This window comes from Periophthalmus magnuspinnatus, chromosome 9, assembly GCF_009829125.3.
Source record: "Periophthalmus magnuspinnatus isolate fPerMag1 chromosome 9, fPerMag1.2.pri, whole genome shotgun sequence".
Taxonomy (NCBI): domain Eukaryota; kingdom Metazoa; phylum Chordata; class Actinopteri; order Gobiiformes; family Gobiidae; genus Periophthalmus; species Periophthalmus magnuspinnatus.
Window position 1 is genome coordinate 5084193 of NC_047134.1, and position 21101 is coordinate 5105293.

Here is a 21101-nt window from a genome sequence, read left to right on the forward strand (position 1 = left end):
GTTTTCTTATTACTGATAGTCTTTGTTGACTTCTTTTATGAATGTCCGTGATGTGATGTTCAAATGTAAGTGTGTTGTCAATTGTGACGCCAAGATACTTAAAACTGTCCACTGTCTCTACTGTTTGATTGTTGATGATGATGGATTGCTGTGATGTGATTTACTGACCTTGAGGTGGAAATGGTTATCAGTGCACCACTGGGTGAAGTGGGTGTCCATGTAATCCAAGACAGAGGTGTTGTCACTGAGCAGGGCCAGAACAGCAGTGTCGTCAGAGTATTTCAGATATGTGATGTTTGAGGATGGGCTTGTATTGTCGTTTGTGTATAGTGTGTAGAGAAAAGGGCTAAGCACACATCCCTGTGGTGCACCGGTGTTTATGGTGAGGGCAGAGGATGTGGTCAGGCCTAGCCATACTACCTGCTGTCTGTTGCTCAGGAAGTTGTAGATGAGATGAATGAGGCTGGTGGAAATGTTGAGTTGTTGTAGTTTTTGGATCATCAGGTGCCTCTGGATGGAGTTTAAGGCTGAGCTGAAGTCCACAAAGAGTATCCGGGCGAAGTGTCCAGGAGAATCCAGGTGCTGGAGGAGGAGATGCAGCAGACAGGCTACAGCATCCTCTGTGCCTCTTCTGGCCTTATAAGCAAACTGCAGTGGGTCGAGTTGTGGATTTACAACCGGAAGGATGATGTTTAGCAGTAGCTTCTCCAGGCACTTCATTATAATGGAGGTGAGTGCCACAGGGCGGTGTGGCACACAGTGATTGAACTCTGTGGGCCTGGGCTTCTTCGGAATGGGGATTATTGTTGACATTTTCCAGATGGTCGAGATGGTGGCAGTGAAGAAGACCTCTTTAAACAGAGAATGAAGAACAGGGGACAGTTCTTGTGCACAGCTCTTTAGCACCTTTGCTGAGATGCCATCAGGGCCAGGGGCCTTTCCCAGCTTGCACCTGCTTAGCTGCAACCTCACATCCTCTTCTGTGAAGGGGAGTGGTTCCTCCTGTTCCGCTGGAAGAAGTGCTCTCAGAAGCCTCTTACATTCACCTGAATAGTCCACACTATCAAAACGAGCATAAAAATCATAGAGCTCCCCTACAAACTGTACTGGGTCCATCACTGTTACCGCACTTGATTTGGCGTTGCATCCTGCTAGTATACGTACTTTATGGAATGCCTGTTTTGTGTTCATACTGGAGAACTCACTTTCGAGTCTTTCCTTATATTTCAGTTTTGCCTTCAGTACAGCATTTTTCACCCCACGATTTGCCAATTTCATTTCAACCAAATTATTATCCTTAAAAGCTTTGTGTATCCTTAAAAGCTTTGTTTGTTGCTTTTTTTGACTTACAGCCTGCAATGCAAACACAGCTCCTGCTCCGGTCATAGAGGGCCCGGACAGCCCTTAGCAAAGGGCCCCAGACCCCATACTCCCGAAGCACCCCTCAAAGGACACCACGAGGGACACGGAATGCCTTCTCCACATCCACAAAACACATGTGAACTGGTTGGGCAAACTCCCATGAACCCTCGAGGACCCAATGGAGAGTATAGAGCTGGTCCATTGTTCCGCGAATGGGACGAAAACCACACTGCTCATCCTGAATCCGAGGTTTGACTGTCGGTCGGATTCTCCTCTCGAGTACCGTGGAATAGACCTTACCGGGAAGGCTGAGGAGTGTGATTCCCCTGTAGTTGGAACACACCCTCTGGTCCCCCTTTTTAAACAGAGGGACCACAACCCCGGTCTGCCATTCCACAGGTACGGATGTTGCAAAGGCGTGTCAGCTAAGACAGCCCTACAACATACAGAGATTTAAGATATTCAGCACGGATCTCATCCACCCCCGGAGCCTTGCCACTGAGGAACTTGCCTACTACCTCAGTGATTTCAGCCAGGGTGATGGACGAGGCCACCCTTGAGTCCTCAAACCCTGCTTCCTGTGGCAGTGGAATTGAGGAGATCCTCAAAGTATTCTTTCCACTGCCCAACTAGTTGGAAATTTAAAACAATACTATGTCTATTCCTATGAAATGAATTAGATTCACCACTATAATTGAACCACTGTAAAATATTACCTGGTATTGGTAACAGTACTCAGTGTCAGCGAGTAATCAAAAGGAAGTACTCGTACTTGTTTTGGAAAAAGTAGTATTGTTTATCCCTATAATCTTATGTTCTTTTCTTTTTTTGCAGTGGGGGGGCGTGTGAATCGCGAGCTGAAATACACTCGTCAGCAGATGGGAGAGGAAGCCATGTTTAACCCTCAGCTCATGATCCAGACGCCTCATGAGGAAGGAGCTAATGTGCTAACGGTGGAGGCGCTGCTACAACACCTGGAGTCAGCGCATAGAGCTAGCAGGGTCCATGTGTTTCTCTATGAGAGGTGAGTGCAGCATGCTAGCTTCACAAGAGCTTTCATTTACACACAGCTACGGTCCATTTTGGGTTGAATGATCAGAACACTTCTGAACCATGCTCTAAACCTAAATCATTCACGGCAGTTGGACTCGTCACATCACTCACATGCTTGTTTGTGTCATACCACATGTTCGCTCTAACCAATCAGTGCTTGAACTTACCTAGAGCGGACATAGAGTGTAGCTGAAGCTAATGATTAAAAAGCGTTTTTTAAGGCAATGGATTTTGAGCTGAGAAAAAGTTTATGATCTGAAAATAGGTATAAATTGCCACAAAATTCAAACTTGGTGAAAGTTGTAGGTGCCCTGTCAGCCAAACACGAGTGGTTTGTGATTACATTGCACTCTATGAGAAAAATCCTTTCTGGGCAGGAGGGATTTTTTTGTTGTAGTACCAATGAGTGGCCACTAATCCAACTCAGGACAGCTCTAAGCTAGCAATAGCCTATCCAGTTATTCTAGATAGATCCATGGTCTGACGCCACTCATAGCGTTCAGCTCCAGTCAAATGAAGCTCATTGAGGCTAGAAGTCATAGAGGCCAATTTGGAGCCGAGTTCCATATTTGGAATTACAACCACGAGTATCATAGCAACTAAAGTGCCAATTTTGTGCGAAGCTGTTGAAGGTAATGTTCCTTACCGCTCACACCTCTGGTTTAGGAGGGAGCAGGTGCTCAGCAATGCTGTCAGTCAAACCTGTTGCTAATGCTAGCAGGAGCAACTTCGGTGAAAGACTGTTAATGTTCATATCTTGAGGTATGGACACAATAGTGAAATAAAAACACCAGGATTATTTAGAGCGCGTTAATACAAATATTGTAAGACGTAAATGACAAGCCTGACAGCAGCAGTTACAGAGAGAGGGACAACAGTTTTCAATAGAACGTGAATGGGACCCAGAGTTGATGGAGCCGGAAGCGCACCCATGCTCACTTCCTATTTGGAATGCAGCTGTACAGTCTGTGGTGGGTACTTTTAAGTATTTGAATACACTGCCTGGCCAAAAAAAAAAGTCACCACCTGGATTTAATTTAGCAAATAGGTGAGAGCCTCCTCCAGTTGGTCAGGTCTAGGTTCAGCAACAGTATGTGCTCAAAGAATGAGGTCAGCTGAGTATCTGAATATATTGAATGACCAGGTTATTTCATCAATGGATTTTTTCTTCCCTGATGGCACCGGCATATTCCAAAATGACAATGCCAGAATTCATCGGGCTCAAATTGTGAAAGAGTGGTTCAGGGAGCATGAGACATCATTTTCACACATGGACTGGCCACCACCATGTCCAGACCTTAACCCCACTGAGAATCTTTGGGATGTGCTGGAGAAGGCTTTGCGCAGTGGCCAGACTCTACCATCATAAATGCAAGATCTTGGTGAAAAATTAATGCAACACACTGGATGGAAATAAATCCTGTAACATTGCAGAAGCTTATCGAAACAATGCCACAGTTAATGCGTGCCGTAATCAAAGCTAAAGGCGGTCCAATGAAATATTAGTGTGTGACTTTTTTTTGGTGGTGACTTTTTTTGGCAAGGCAATGTATAATTTTTTTTGTCTTCTGAGCGTATATATAAAATGTAGAAAGTAGTAAAAATAAAGGGGAAAAAAAAACATTGAATGAGAGGGTGTGTCCAAACGTCTGACTGGTAGTGTGTGTAATACAAATGATTGTGATAGAAGACGTTTCACTGCTCATCCAAGCCGCTTCTTCAGTTCTGATCAGATTGCTGGTGGACACTGCCTTATATCTATCTGAAGGGCTCCTCTGGTGGGCAACACGGAGCACCATATTGAGAACACAGCAGAATTTGTGAGCAAATTCAAGCATCTTGAATTTAATCCAGATGAGACCATGGTTTCATTTGATATGACCTCTCTTTTCACTTGTATCCCCACAGCAGTGGCGGTGGAGGCAGCAAAGAGGAGGCTTCTGCAGGATACTAAGCTAAAAGAGAGAATTAAACTGACAACGGACCAAAACTGCAAGCTTCTGTAAATTTGTTTAAGTACCACATATTTCCAGTTTAAAGGGAACTTCTATAGGCAAATCCACAGCTGTGCTATGGGCTCACCAGTCTCCCCTATTATGGCTAACTTATACATGGAATAATTTTGAACAGGATGCATTGGCCTCATTTCCAGGCAATCCACCCACGCATTGGTATCAATAAGTGGATGACAACTGGACAAAAATCAAAATTCAAGATCTGGAACACTTTACTGCACATATTAATGCTGGGGATCCAAACATCAAGTTCACATGGGAAGAAGCCAAGGAGAACAAACTGAATTTCTTAGATTTTGCAGTAACAATAGGAGAGGACCTCTGTCTCCAGGTAGAAGTCTTCAGGAAACCCCCACACTGACCAATACCTGCTATTTGATGCACTACCTCCACTGCAACACAAACTCGAAGTTATCCATACTACGTACACAGAGCTCAAGTGGTGCCCACAACACAGAGGGAAAAGTGAAGGAGGAACAACATGTGGAAAAAGCCTTCTCTGCTAACACAGAGGGAAAAGTGAAGGAGGAACAACACGTGGAAAAAGCCTTCTCTGCTTGTGGCTATCCAAAATAGGCCTTCAATGGAACAAACAGGACAACAGGGACACATCAGGTGTGTCTGAAAAACTTCAGAGAATTTTCAGACAGTATGAGATCCCAGTCTATTTCAAACCTACTAACACCTTAAGACAGAAACTGGTTCACCCAAAGGACAAAACCCTGAGCTATAAACAAAGTAATGTAGTCTACTCTATTCAGTGTAGTGAAGAGTGCAGTGAGCAATACATTGGAGAAACTAAACAGCCACTCCATAAGAGAATGTATTAACACCAGCGTGAGAGTTTCTCTGGACCCCAGTCGGCCGTACGTCCCCACCTCAAAGCCACTAACCATTCTTTTGAAGATAGTGAGGTTCAGATCTTAGCCAGAGAAAAGAAATGGTTTGAAAGGGGAGTTAAAGGAAAGACAAAGACCTTCCTTAAACAGGAATGGGGGCCTAAGACATAATCTCTCACTGAACTACAAATCTATCCTCAGACCAAAAACAAAACAGGAACAAAGAGAACAATAGGTGGACTGAAACATGTCACCCACCTTACCTATGTAAGCATTTAGTGAGTGTATGTGTGGTTGGAAGAGCCGCTGGCAGCCACTCCTCCCTCAGTCCACCCCAAGTAAGCTGTGGCTAAAGTTCATTCTTCATATTCGGTGGTGGCGAATGAAGAGGGTGACACAATGTTTAGTACCAAGAGCTTTTAAAGATAATTTATGTGTGAATACAGCCTGCAGTTCCTTTTGAATAGATTTCTGCTTGTTTGAAATGATGCTTTTTTTATTTCAAATGAGAATAAACATCTAAACTGCCTTTTGTTTTGCAGGCAATGGACTTTAGAACATTTATGCTACAAATCAGGAGAACTAGTTACAGAAACACCTGTTGTGGACCAGGTGAGTGTAAACATAATGAAGGTTATAATAAAATATAGCAGTGTTATGACTGGAGCTAGCTAACTGTGCTTCTGTTACTGTTTAGATTATAGAAAGACTACACCCCTGCCTCATCATCACGCCCCTGGACTGTTTCTGGGAAGGAGCCAAACTTCATACTGGAACGGTCTACCTGTCGTGAGTCCAGTCTTGTTTACTTCATATAGAAGCTATTTACTCATTGGTCTTAAGTTGTATATAAAAACACAAAATATCTCTAGGACAAATAAGAGTCTGGTTTGTGGAGACGCAAGCCCACTCAGAGTAATGACACATGTTTTTCAGTTTTTCAGTGTGATAAACACATCCAAAATTAAAAAAACAAAACAAATCTTACATACCCAATCAGTAGGGATGGGACGATATACGATAAGGCAAGGCAAGGCAAGTTTATTTGTATAGCAAAAAGTAATTCAAAGTGCTTTACAGAATAAGAAGGACATTAAAATCACACAAATCGTAACGTATAGTAACTGTCTTAGTGTTGTTGTTTTGTCTTGTCTTTGCCTGTATGGATGTTATTCTGTTGTATGTTGAAATTTCTGCTTCTTGGCCAGGTCGTCGTTGAAAATGAGAATTGGTTCTCAACTGACCTACCTGGTTAAATAAAATAATAAAAATCAAAACCAAAACATAAGTAATCATCATAAAACTAACATTAAAACAGAAGAGTGCAGAATAAAAACATTTCAGTCATATACACAGCTAAACAGAACTGTTTTGAGCCTGGATTTAAACATTGTCAAAGTAGAGGCCTGTCTCACATCTCAAGGAAGACTGTTCCAGATTTTAGCTGCATAAAACTGAAACGCAGATTCCTCATGTTTAGTCCCGACTCTGGCTACCAGCAGGAGGCCTGTCCCTGAAGTCCTCTAAGTGCGAGATGGTTCATATGGCACTAACATTTTGGAGATGTACTTTGCTGCTAGGCCATGGAGAGACTTGTTCACAAGCAGAGCTGCTTTAATCTCTATTCTTTGAGCTACAGGAAGCCTGTGCAGAGACCTGAGCACAGGACGTATGTGCTCGTACTTCATGGTTCTAGTCAGGACCCGAGCAACAGAGTTCTGGATGTACTGCAGCTGTCTTAACACTTGTTTGGAGAGGCCAGTGAGCAGGCCGTTACAGTAGTCTAACCTACTGGAGACAAATGCATGGATAAGTGTCTCTAAGTCATGCTTTGACAGTATATCTTTGATTTTTGCAATATTTTTTAGGTGGTAAAAAGCTGCAGATGTTACTGATTTGATGTCAAGTCTGAGTCCATTATTTCCCTAGAATTTTAGCCTGATCTGAAGGATTTAGAGAGACTGGAGGTGACTGCTAACACTTTCTCTATGTTTCTGTGGGCCAAGGATGATGACTTCAGTCTTGTCTGAGTTTAGCTGGAGAAAGTTGTTTTGCATCCACACACTGATCTGTTGGATGTAGTGGCAGAGTGAATCCACTGGTCAATATTCACCTGCTGCCAGTGAGACATAGCTCTGAGTATCATCTGCATAGTTGTGGCAGGACACATTATTGCTGCATATTAACTGGCCTAATGGCAGCATGTCGAGATTGAACAACAGGGGTCCCAGGATTGACCCCTGGGGGACCCCACAGGTCAGGGACATTTTATCACACAGAGAGATAAAATGACACATTTTCCAATTTCATCAAAGTACTCCCTGTTTTCTAGATAGGACTTGAACCAGTTTAGTGTCGTACAAGAGGTGCCCACCCAGTCCTCTTGTCTCTGTAAGAGGATCCCATGATTAGGGATGGGACGATATACGATAATATCGTTAATCACGATAAAAAGTTCCGCAATTAATCGTTCGTGGCATTTTTTAAATAATCGCAATCAGATTATAATCGTAAGCGACGATTATAATCGTACCACACTGCCTCATGTTTGCAGTTCCAACACAACGTTTAGATGTTAGTTCTGGTGTTTGCCCACTCTGACATAGCAATGACACTTGTAGCTTCTGTGCTTATCTCTGTCTGAACTATATTCTGCCAGACATCAACAATAAACAAAGTCTGATCCCTAACTCTCCACAGGAACATACCAGTGCGCGCCTCACCCGTGCTCACAGATGAGACGCTAATGTGGCACATCTTAGATTTTTACCTACAATAATGCAAACTGCAGAATAAAACAACACTTTTTAAACAATAGACAAATTAAGTCTAATTCATACAGCTGAACACAAATGTGCCAGAGCGCATGGTCCGAATGCGCACTATGTGCACAGAAGCAATGCTAACTATTATACACGGTATATTTTACCTACAATTAAGTCAATAGCAGAATACACCATGCTTACCGATCGAGAACAGCATCCAATCCATCAAAAAATAAGGTCCTTTACTCCTGAGTCCACTGTGGGATCTTTACTCTTTGCCATGAACCACTCCGGGTCAGAGATGCCTCTAGTATAACTTGTACAAACATCCACAATGTCCTCGATCACGTACTCCCTTTGTTTTGTCCATTTCGTCATGTTTAAAACGCAAAACAACAGTGCGTAAAATGCGCCATTATGCACACATTTCTGCATCCACTCGTTTCCCAATTCACCAAAGTGCCTTAATTAAAAAAATTAAGTGTTCGTCGACGGGCACTTGCGTCACTTCCAGCGCAACAAGGACTGGTCCATTTCGACAGCATGGCATTGAGGAGTACACATGTTCTTGCGGGTACGTCTGTTTACGGAAAACCATGGCATGTGATACATCATCCTGTCCTGCTGCTCATTGGCTGTAAGGGGAAAACGTCACTAAATGTGTGTGATGTAATTGGTTGATTCTACAAGGGGAAGAGTGGGGCGTAAAGTTTCAGTCATCTGTAGCACTGATTCGCTGTCTGCGGCCTCAGTAACCCACAACCCCCACCTTATTGGCCAACACTGGTGTCAATCACAAGCTAACACGTGTGTTTAGCACTGGGGAACAAAGTTGGCACTGTCAGAAGTTTATTATGCCTGAAATCGACAAAAGAAATGCAAGGAAGTGACGGAGCAGATTTCATATTTGGAGTACTTTCCTGCAGCAGATTGGACATGGAGGATCTTATTTTGTGGACATAATTTCTTGACTGGATTATACGGAACAAATGAGACCAACTTTGTGTGAATATGTTGATGTTTGACAGAACTAGAGCGCTCAATGGTAAGTGAAGTCCAGATTCTCACTTTGTGACTTTTTTGTAAAAATGTCTTTCCTGTCAGCACTGTGGTGATTGCAGGTGTAAGTGGTTTGCATATCCAGAAAGACGAGCGCCGCACCTTTCATTTGATGTGTAGATTGTTTGTGTGGGTGACGCAGAAGTGTATGTACATTGCTGTAAAGTTGTAAAGTAGGCCCAGGCCGTCGGAACGTTAACAGGTTAATAATTATCACGATAATATCGTTAATCACGATTATTTTGGCCACGATAATCGTGAGTCTAAAATTGAATATCGTCCCATCCCTACCCATGATCCACAGTGTCAAAAACAACACTCAGATCTACCAGGATCCAGACTAAGACTTTGCTTGTATCAGTGTTCAGGCGGATGTCATTTGTCACCTTCATAAGAGCAGTCTCAGTGCTGTGATGGGGTCTAAAACCTGACTGGAAAACATCAAAGGAGTTCTTCATTTGGAGAAAGTTAGTAAGCTGTAGGTAAGCACCTTTTTTCAAGAACTTTGTCTAGAAACGGCAGATTTGAGATTGGTTGGTAATTGTTCAATATCGTGGCATCAAGACTGCTCTTCTTTAGGAGAGGTTTGTTAACCATAGTTTTCAAAGGTCTTGGGAATGTTCCAGATTGAAGTGACATGTTAACTCTGCAAGCAAGTGGTGACAGCACAGACTTTAGAAATTTAGTGGGTAACACATCGAGGCAGCATGTAGATGAAAGACTGGTGACAATCTCTTGGACATTTTCTCAGTTACAGGTGCAAAGTGAGTCAGCTCTAAGTGTCTAGGTGCGTGCTGGGTTGTTTTTTTGCGTCGTGGAATTGATAGCATTTTTAATGCCCTGAACCTTGTCATTAAAGAATACTGCAAGCTCATTGCACTTAGATGTGGAAATCAGTTCTAACGGCAGCAGCTGGGGGGTTTGCTAATCTGTTTAGTGTTACAAACAGGACACAAGAGTTGTTACTACAACTATCAATAATGTCAGAAAAATACCTTTGCCTTGTTCTACATAAACTGTGGTTGTACATGTGCATCTTTTCTCTGTAAATCTCATAATGAACCTGGAGCTTTGACTTGCGCCATTCCCACTCGGCCCTCCGGCACTCCCTTTTCTGTGCCCTGACCAAGTCATCCTTCCTCCATGGCGTTTTCTGCTTATCTTTAACCATGTTAACCTTCATTGGGGCAATGGTGTCCAGAACATTCAAAACACTCAAAGTCACGGAGTTTAACAAATCATCAACATCAACATGAGACGTTTTCAAAGTGCATCATTTCCATGATCGGTGCACCAGTGTTATCATTTATGTGTCTCTTTTGAAGAACTGCAGGACCAGCCACTGGTTTGGGAATAACAGCCATGTCAAAAAAGACACAGAAATGATCAGACAGAGCAACATCCACCACATTGACATTTGAAATATTTACTCCTTTTGTAATGGGCAGGTACAGAGTGTTTCCTCTGTTGTGGGTGGGCTCGCTGACGTGCTGAGTCAGACCAAAGGACAGAACTGAGCTCTTTAGCATTTCTGTCAAACACATTATCCACATGTACATTAAAATCACCTGTAATGACTCAAAGTCATCAAAGTCTGTGCATACGACTGAAAGCAGTAAAATCATCAATAAAACAGTGCTGGGGAGGTTTGTATATGACTAATTAGAGTATGGAGGGTGATTGCTTTAGCTCCATTTTAAAAGAAACATACTCAAAAGATGAAAACACTCCAAATAACAATCTGTGAGTGACCAAATTATCTCTAAAAAACTCACACACACCTCTACCCTTTTTGTTTACACGTGTTTCAGATTCAAATTTGAAGTTGGGTGGAGTTGATTCCACTAGAATTGCATTACCTGTGTTTTTGTTGAGCCATGTTTCAGTTAAAAACATAAAGTCAAGACTAAAAGAAGAAATAAAATCATTAATTAAAAAGGACTTGTTACATAAAGATCTGACATTGAGCACAGCAAGTTTCAGATTAGTTTCAGTAGGACTGGATGTTATCTTCTTACAGGGAATGTGAACTAAATGTCTCTGATTGGACAGTCTAACTGTCCTTCTGTTAATCAGTCTACGCGGTGTAACTGTAGATATAGCTCCATCACAGGGCCTCAGCATGATATTATCTTTCTCATGACTGTAACATATAATATTGTTAATCACAATAAAAAAGGTCTGCAATTAATCATTGGCATTTTTTAATAATCGTGATCATCGCACATGATTATAATTGCCTGATGGCACCAGGCTGCCTCATGTTTCCAGTTTTGACAGAATATTCATGTTAGTTCTGGTGTTTGCCCACAAGGGGGCCTTCTGTCATAGCAATAAAACTTGTTAGCAGTAAAACTTGTTAGCTTTTGATGGTTATTCATCACTGTCAGTCACCGTCATGGCTAGTGGGCAGGCAGTGGATCTGGATCCCAATGATGGAGCACATTTATATCCACTCAGGAAGGTGAAATCTGATGTGTGGAATTATGGATTAGAAAAACAAGACCAATTCAATTCAATTCAATTCATTTATTTTTGTAACGCCCAAAATCACAACAACAGTTGTCTCGAAGGGCGTTCGAGACCAACAAGATGAGCCACCGATCTGCAGAGCCTGCCAATTGAATGTAGTTTGTGTTAGTTTGAATTTGTATGAATCCGTATTTGAAGGATTTTGGCACATGGTTTTACAACAATCATGAATTAATCTGAACTCCTATAACCTCCTAGGGCCTGCGTCCACATATGTGGACAACACATTTTGGATTGTCTAGGCCACACTACAATTTTCTTCTCTACAAGGTCCTGGTGTCCACTTCTGAGGGCATTATACTGCCTTGGTTTGTTAATTACAATTATTTGTATCACAGTAAGTCGTGAGTCTAAATTTTAATATCATACCATCCTGCTTCAGAGCCATCCAAACGAAACTGCTAGAGGAGAGAGTGGGAGTGCGTGCATATGCTCGTGTGTGTATTCTTATTTCTTATGTGTTTATGTGTACACATCTGTGTGTGTATGTATGCGGGGGGAGGGGGGGGTATGCATGTGTGTGTGTCCCTAGCCCATCCCATTGAAGGCTCTATTGTAATGATTGTTGGCAAGCGTAGCCCTTCTGATGGTTCTGCTCCAGTCTGAGGCCTCAGCCTATTGTCCTGTCCTGTGTGTTAATGGGCCTCTGCTACAGTAATACAGAGCTGAACCTTCACTCTGCATGTGTGTACCATCATTTTGTGTGTTGGGACTTCTCTTCTTTTTCACTGCAAACATGAAGAGGAGCTTTTACACTTCTATGAGTTATTATTTTATAGTTGTTTTTTTTTTTTCCTCTAATGTCCCTCCTTTCCTTTGCTGCTCCTCCTCCTCCTCCCAATGAAACTACTGCACATCACATCAGGTTTGTCAAGTAGTTGTGTGAGTATCATGCATTTGTATTGCCTATGTGCTTGTGGGCAGAGCCTTGTACAGGCTTGTACTGCTAACTATAAGGAGAGTTTGAATTGGCCCAGGGAGAGATTGCTAGATTACTTACTTTGCGGCCATACCTCCTTGTCAAAGCCAGATGTCATCAGATCTCAAAAGCTAAGCAGAGCTGGGCCTGGTATATATAAATGGATATAGCTAACCTGCTAGCCGCCATGTTCCAAATAGAAAGTGATCATGGGTGGTGCTAGCGGCTACAATGATTCTGGCTCTAACCCTGTATACATGATGCTGGTATATTTATTATTTATTATACTTTAGACAAATTAGGCTCCTTTTTTCCCAAGGTTGCTCCTGCTAGAGTTAACAACAGGTTTGATTAACAGTGTTGTTACGCACCCACTCCCACGTAAACCAGCTATGTGGCTAGGAAGGGGCATTACCTTCCACAGATTTGCTCCAGATTGGCGCTTTGGTTACTATGATACCTGCAGTCGAAATTCAAAATATGGAACTGGGCTCCAAATTGGCCCCTAAAACTGCTAGCCTCGATGAGCTTCATTTCAATTCAATTCAATTCATTTTATTTTTGTAACGCCCAAAATCACAACAACAGTTGTCTCGAAGGGCGTTCATGTTTTGGTTGATGGGGAAACCAGAGTACCCGGAGGAAACCCATCCAGACACGGGGAGAAACATGCAAAACTCCACACAGAAAGGCCTGGGCGACCCGGGGATCGAACCAAACCTTCTTGCTGTGAGGCATGAGTGTTGCCACTCAGCCACCATGCTGCCTCCATTGACTGGAGCCGAGCTCTGTGGGTGACTTCACACTGACTCTGTCCACTTCTTGACAGACTATGATAATGAGTCAGGGAAGTTAAATAAATATTGACCCAGAAGCTCCAGCTTCATATACTGAACGTTAAATTGTTATAGTTATTATTGAGACAGGCCTATAAAAAGCTTGATTTTGCATGATTCCCCCCCTTTAACCAGGTATTTTGTGATTTTTGTGTCAGTAAATGTCATACTTTTATTTCCCGTTCTGGTTGGAAGAGTGGGGATAATAAACCAGGCCTGGTTAAACACATACAATGTTGTGTGAATGATGGAGAGAGCGATTTGGAGGAAGAGAGATGGGAATGTGTGAGGGACAAAAAGCAGTGAGGGACAGGGCCTGGTTCAGGGGAAGAATTCTGCCGTGCGCAATTTGTTTGGGTCATTCTGGAAAACTAAAAGCTCTCACTGAAGTCTTTGTTTGAGGAGGGATTTTGGATGCAGCCATGTGCTATAATCTGTGTGTGGGTGTGTGTGTGTGTGGGGGATGTGTGTGTGTGCGGGGGTGTGTGTGCGTGTGTGCAGAGAAAGATGGCATTCGAAATGGATTTGCAAACTGGGAACACATTGAAGTCTTATATATGCTTCTAAATTAGAACATAGATAAAGTGATGATGCATGCAAACCCTTTGAAATTAACACAAAAACATGGCATTTTAAACCAACCAATTTGTGCTTGTATGTGCTCTATAGTTCTAATCTCTGACACCCTTGGATCATTATATTACAGTTTACACATTTTAAATCACAATATTCATCTAAAACTACCTAATAAAAAAACAACTTCCGCTGACTTCTGCATTTGAAAACTGTAGTGCCCAATGGCAGCTGACGTCGCCGTTATCACAACACCCCCTATGGATAGCTGCACATCACAGTAGCGAGCAGCCCCTTTTTTTTAATCTGTACCAAAATGACTATGTGACGCTGCTGAATCCTACGACGATCACCAATTAAGAAAATAAAACTGGAGAAGGAAGTGCTTACGTCACAGTGGCCGTGTACCAGTGGAGGTGAAAACAACGATAGATTGGTCAAATATGGTCAAAAATATTGGTTAAAATGGTCAAATGTTTTTTATATTTTATATTCAAATCCTCAAGTGTCCACCCTTTGTCGAAAAATATTTAATAGAGTTATTTTTTTACTATATAATTCCACATATCTTACTTCATATTCATATTCTTCTATGTGTATACAAAATGTAGAAAGATGACTTGTCCAAACTTGACTGGCTACGTATGTTTTTTTTACAAATTGCTAACTTTTTTTCATAATCTTTACCTTTACAGTGGAAAAGATTGGATCCAGTGGTCCAACTTTGACCCAAAAGAGTTCCTTCAGGAGCTGCAACTGGCACACTTCCCCGTGGAGACTTTTCAGGCCATGTTGGCGAAGGCAGATATAGGACATGGATACATGGACAGGCCCTGTCTGAATCCTGCTGACCCCGACTGCCCCCCTACTGCCCCCAACAAGAACTCCACAAAGGTAAGACCTTCATTAAGACTAAGTATTGGGTCTCTGATAACATCAAAACTGATTCTATAGTGTGTTTGGGTGTTATTTGAAATCCTCCATGTTTTTGGCAATGATGCAGGAGGAGTAGCTGCCATTTCAGAAGCTGTAAATTGCTGTAAATTAACAGGTGCAAAAGGTTAATTGTTAATCAAGCCGAGTGCAGACCAAACAGATGGAGCATTTTAGTTTCAAAGAGGAGCAAACGTAATACAAGAACATTAAGAGGCATTATTTTATTTTTTAGAACGGAAGATGCAAACATTTTTAACTGAGGTTGCAATCATAGACTGTGTATAGAAGTGGACTAAGTGAGTGTGACATCACCTATAGCTTTTGACTTCAGTCAAATGAAGCTCATCGAGGCTAGCAGTTATAGCAGCCAATTTGCAGCTGAGTTTCAAATTTGGAATTCCAATCGAGAGTATCATAGCAACCAAAGAGCCAATCCGGAGCAAGACTATTGAAAGTAACGCCCCTTCCTGCCCACACCACTGGTTTAGGGAGTGAGTGCTTAACAAACCTGTCAAACCTGTTGCTAACAGGAAAGACATAAAAGTGAAATGAAAACACCAGATTCATGTTAATATGAACATTTTGAGACCAAAATGACGATCCTGACAGTAGCAGTTTCAGAGAGTGGGGCCCCAGTTTTTTAATAGAAAGTAAATTGCAGCCAGAGTCGTTGGAACGTGGCGCCTAGCAGGATAGCTATGTTCATTTATATATACATGGTTGCAGTGGTGACCCAGTGTTCTGTCAAACTATGCTCCCTCAACGACTTTTGCTCCTCCTTGTGTTTCTACGTGTAAGCAAATTATTCTTCCCTAAAATTTCACAAATGGAAAACTAAGTAACATTTTAGCTTAAGACTCATGATTATTAACATAGGCCTATTTTACATTATAAATCTTAAAAACATCTAGAACAGGCAGACATGAGGTAGTGTTTATCTGCCATATAGGCCTGTCTCAATAATCACTATATCCACTTAATGTTCAGTATATGAAAGATGGACCTATATTTTTTGGGAGTCAATATTTATCTTGTGTATGTTTTCTTTGCACTATTGGTTATTTGGTTATTTTTTGTCTATATGATCAGATTTAAGCTGTGAATTAAGCGGTTGAATTAATAACTTGTATGACTCATTACGGATGTAAACTAATGATTGTTAGTGTTTCATTCTGCTGTTTATTTATTTCAGCTCATGATTTTTAACAATATTGTAGCTTTAGAATAGTTTTTATGGTTTAAATCTGCTCTTGGGTTTTTGTGTCAGTGGCATAAATGAGTTTCAGTATTATCATTTATCATCTTTATCAAACCTCAGAATGTGTTGTTATGACAGGTTTACTGCTATAATAATGTTATGACAGCAAATTAATAGTTTACTTTTTTGATTAGGCTAAAAAAATGTAGTTTGTAATTTGTGTATCAGAAACATCACATTCTCTTCACTGCTCTGACCATGTGCGGTAGTGAGAGGACAATGGGGGTGCAGAGTTTAGCAGAACACCGGGCCTGGCATTAATATAAATGAGCAGGTTCAGCATTTGTGGATTTTAATTTGGAGGATTTCTTGTGAACAGGGGTTGGTTTCTAAAACATCACAACATTCCTAACAGCTTGTAAACTGAAAATTGTACTTTCATTATAAAGCCATTTTGGTTTCTGGTTAATGTCTCTGTAATTACTAGGTCTGTCCACATAAAACAAAACTAGACAGAAAGAGTACTGTCTTCTCTATCAGCACATATTAAAGGTCCAAATTTGACTCTTGTGAGCTTTAAAACATGATATATTGTTACCTCCTCAAAAACATACCTGGAGTTCTGTTTTGTTTCATTCACACGTTTGACTAAGACTTTGTTATTAGTGTGTCCAAAGCTCAGTTGCCCTGTTCCACCTTCTGATGTCATGAAGTAGTAGTTCTCAACTTGACAGCTACCTTTTACTTTTAGTTCAGTAGAGATTGGCAATTCCAGGGCTGAAATCACAACTCCAGGTATGTTTGTGATGAGGCAAAAACATTATTACATAGATCAGACAAAAGTCGAATATGGGCCCTTTAAGCTAGCATAGAGAACAATAGAATTAAAATGCCGACATGGCTGTAGATAGTCAAGTCAGTTTTAGCCATAAACCAGGTCTATTTAGTTTGTTTTAGCAGGGTGCTAAAGTGTTTGTAAGGGCTAGTGATCATTTGACAGATTTACCCCAGACTTTCGTCATGTTTGTTGAGCCTGTTCCTAAAAATCTAAATCGTTCCAAATTTGTGGATATCCTTGAAAAATACAAGACTGTTTGTAGTTATAATGGCCTGAGTCCTGATGTCATCCCTGTCATTCTGGGATTGAAATAATCTGCATAACACATTCAAAGCAAAGACTGCTTTTACTTGACAATACTGAGTTTAAAGTGACCATGATTTTATTCTTGTTTCGTCCACAGCCTCTGGACATAGCTCGCACTCTGACCGGTGGTTGTGACGGACTCTCCAGGAAGTACATGCACTGGCAGGAGGAGCTGATCGTAGGCGGGACTACCAAGAACGGCAGTGGACCCCTCCTCAGGTAACCCTGCCCTCCCCCGGCCCCTCACCTCATAAACATGGTGTATTTTGAACCATAGACTGTATAAAGAACTGGACCAAGTGTGACGGTACCCATTGCATTCGACTCAAGTCAAATGAAGCTCATCGAGGCAAGCAGTTACAAGGGCCAATTTAGAGAAGAGTTCCATATTTTAAATTATGACCCAGAGTATCACAGCAACCAAAGAGTCAATCTGGATTGAGGTTGTTAAATGTAATGCCCCCCCCCAACTGACTGCCTCTCTCTATTCTCTCTTTCTCTCTATCACCCTCTCTCTTTACTTCCCCCCCATCCCCCCTTGCACTCCTTCCATTTATCCCTCTCTCCAGATCACAACACATAATAACAGAACTGGAGAGTTTAATTGCTTTGTATTGTGAGAGTGAATAATTGGCGCTGGTTGGATGGGCTGATGGCACAGACTGGCTGTCTCGCTTCTGCCAATTTAACTCGGGGCAATTGGGGCTACAAGAGTCACCTACCACCACGGGAATGGAGCAGAACCAGGCCCGCCACAGTGGTCTCTCCGCAAGAAGGTCCCAGGTTCAATTCTAGGGCATTGCAGGGCCAGTCTATGTGGAACGTGTTCTCAGCAGAACGATCGAGGTTAAATAAAGGGCAGTGAATGCTGTACTGTAGCATTTTGAGAAGGTTTTCAGTTCCAATACCATATAGATACTTTGACTCATTGACACTTTGACCTGATAGCAATCAACTATCGTTCATCACCCTAGCCAAAGTCATCGAGGTGGTTGGCAACTCCTTGGTGGCAAGGCTCCGGGGGTGGACGAGATCCATCCCGAGTACCTCAAGTCTCTGGATGTGGGACTGTCTTGGCTGACGCGTCTCTGCAACATTGCATGGCAGTCGGGGACAGCACCACTGGACTGGCAGACTCTGTATAAGAAGGGGGACCGGAGGGTGTGTTCCAATTTCAGGGGTACTGGAGAGGAGAATTCAACCGATAGTGGAACTTCGGATCCAGGATGAGCAGTGTGGTTTTCGTCCCGGTCGTGGAACACTAGACCAGCTCTATACTCTCCATCGGGTCATTGACGGTTCATGGGAGTTTGCCCAACCAGTCCACATGTGTTCTGTGGACCTGGAGAAGGCATTCCGTGTCCCTCGTGGTGTCCTTTGGGGGGTGCTCCGGGAGTATGGGGTCCGGGGCCCATTGCTAAGGACTGTCCAGGAGCTGTGTTCGCATTGCTAGCAATAAGTCAAACCTGTTCCCAGTGCATGTTGGACTCCGCCAGGGCTGCCCTTTGTCACCGGATCTGTTCATTATATTTATGGACAGAATTTCTAGGTGCAGCCAGGGGCCGGAGGGGGTCTGGTTCAGGAACCACAGGATCTCATCTCCGCTGTTTGCAGATGATGTTGTCCTGATGGCTTCATGGAGCCAGGACCTGCAGTAGGCACTGGGGTGGTTTGCAGCCGAGTGTGAAGTGGCTGGGATGAGAATCAGCTCCTCCAAATCTGAGGCCATGGTTCTTGACTGGAAAAAGGTGGCTTGTCCTCTTTTGGTGGGTGGAGAGCCTTTGCCTCAAGTGCAGGAGTTCAAGTATCTCGAGGTCTTGTTCATGAGTGAGGGAAGGATGGAGCGTGAGATTGACAGGCGGATCAGTGCAGCGTCTGCAGTGATGCGGTCGCTGTACCGGTCCGTTGTGGTGAAGAAGGAGCTGAGCCGGAAGGCAAAGCTCTCAATTTACCGGTCAATCTACGTTCCTACCTATGGTCATGAGCTCTGGGTAATGATACAAAAATGGGTTTCCTCCGTAGGGTGGCTGGGCGCACCCTTAGGGATAGGGTGAGGAGCTCAGTCACACGGGAGTAGCCAGCTGAGGTGTCTCCGGCATCTGCTCAGGATGCCTCCTGGACGCCTCCCTAGGGAGGTGTTCTGGGCATGTCCCACAGGGAGGAGGCCCCCGGGACCCAGGACAAGGATGAAGGCACTTTTGTCCTTTCAGTGGTTCAGCCCCTCACCTTTGACCTCTCCCTTTCTTAGCACTATAACACTTTAAAAGGAGCTCTACTCTATGCATCTATGACTTTATTCTAAAGCTCTGCTCCTCTCCAGGCCTTAAATCACTCCTCTGGTATAAACACATGAATATAAACGATTTTTGTGTCTGTTCCTCTGTCCAGTGCCCAGGCATTGCAGACCATGTTCCAGCTGATGACCCCTAAGCAGATGTTTGAGCATTTACGTGGCTACGACCAGGTTTCGCACATCAACTGGAATGAGGAGAAGGCCGCCGCTATATTGGAGGCCTGGCAGAGGAAGTACTCTGAGGTAAAAACTACAAAAGCACCAACCGAAAAGGAGAGATATCGCCAATCCTATATGTAACCCATAGACTGTATAAAGACGTGGACGAAGTGTGACGTCACCCATTGCGTTCGGCTCCAGTTGAAAGGAGGTCATCGAAACTAACAGTTATAGGGGCCAATTTGAAGCCAAATTTCGTATTTGGAATTCCGACTGCGAGTATCATAGCAACCAAAGAGCCATTCCAAAGTGAGGCTGATGAAGGTAATGTCCCTTCCCGCCCACACTGCTGGTTTAGCACTTAGCAATGCTGTCAATCAAATCCGGGAGCGACTATTTGGAATGCGGCACCTAACATATTAGTTATGTCCATTTTTATATATACAGTCTATGATATAATCCCTCTGTCACCAGAATACAAGCAAAATAATTCCAAAACCGCCAAACCCTCAATGTAAACAAAATCAAAACTCTCAAACACCAAAACATAAAACACACGATACAAACCTCAATGATGGCCCCAGCCCCTAACCCCTCATTCACTCCACAGCCCTGCACTCTTTATCAGACTCTATAGAGACTCATTCACACAGAGATTCAGACACACAGCTCACTACATTCAGGACATGTGACTCTGTCGTTTGAATGAAAAAACTCTGATAAAACTGGATGTCTGTCATAAATACTGATCAGATTAGACTGGCACAAGTCTTTATGGACTAATGATAATCATCAAGTTTTTGTCAAGCTGGATCTCACGTGAACAGACTGTATTTTTAAAAAATTGTCTGAAATGTGAAAATTCTTGCTCTGTTAATAACTCAAGCAAGGTAAGAGCATTGTGGTCTATATTGACTGCTCTACTGACCACTGATGTCCACCATTTTCCAAGGTGCGTTGTGGCAATTTTTGAGTACACTACTTTTGCACCAACTGGTCATACAGACAGCACTAGAAATGGTGTGACCCTTAAATAGTCCCCCCTGTAGGAATAATGTGGACATTCAGACACAGCCTAAATTTTTTGTCAAAGTCACTAATTAGTTTTACAAATCACTCTTTCTGTGGTTATTGCTGTTGTTCTCATGCTCTAAACGCATACAATGATCCAAGATACGTCCCAAAAGTCATCTGGTTTATATTTGATGGGTCTGTTTTGTATTGTATTATATTGTAATGATGAACCCATCACTGTTCACTCTTAGCCAAAGTAGGTTGGCTATCGCTATCTGTCAGAAGAGAACAACACTGTATAAAATGTTTTTTTAAATGTAATTATAAGAGACTAGGGCGATAGACTGACTCAGTATACCACCTGTTTGTCATGATTGTCTATGTCTAAAAACTGGTACTAGAAC

General features: G+C 42.6%; 1 protein-coding gene across 1 annotated transcript in view; it reads left to right on the forward strand.

The window, feature by feature from the left end:
* The window catches only part of ptch1 (patched 1), a 148278-nt gene that overhangs the window by 53880 nt on the left and 73297 nt on the right, over window positions 1–21101 (forward strand). Inside the window, 6 exon segments of the mRNA XM_033972105.2 lie at window positions 2197–2386; window positions 5812–5881; window positions 5967–6058; window positions 14649–14847; window positions 17329–17450; window positions 19620–19767. Coding sequence (XP_033827996.1) covers window positions 2197–2386; window positions 5812–5881; window positions 5967–6058; window positions 14649–14847; window positions 17329–17450; window positions 19620–19767 — 821 coding nt within the window.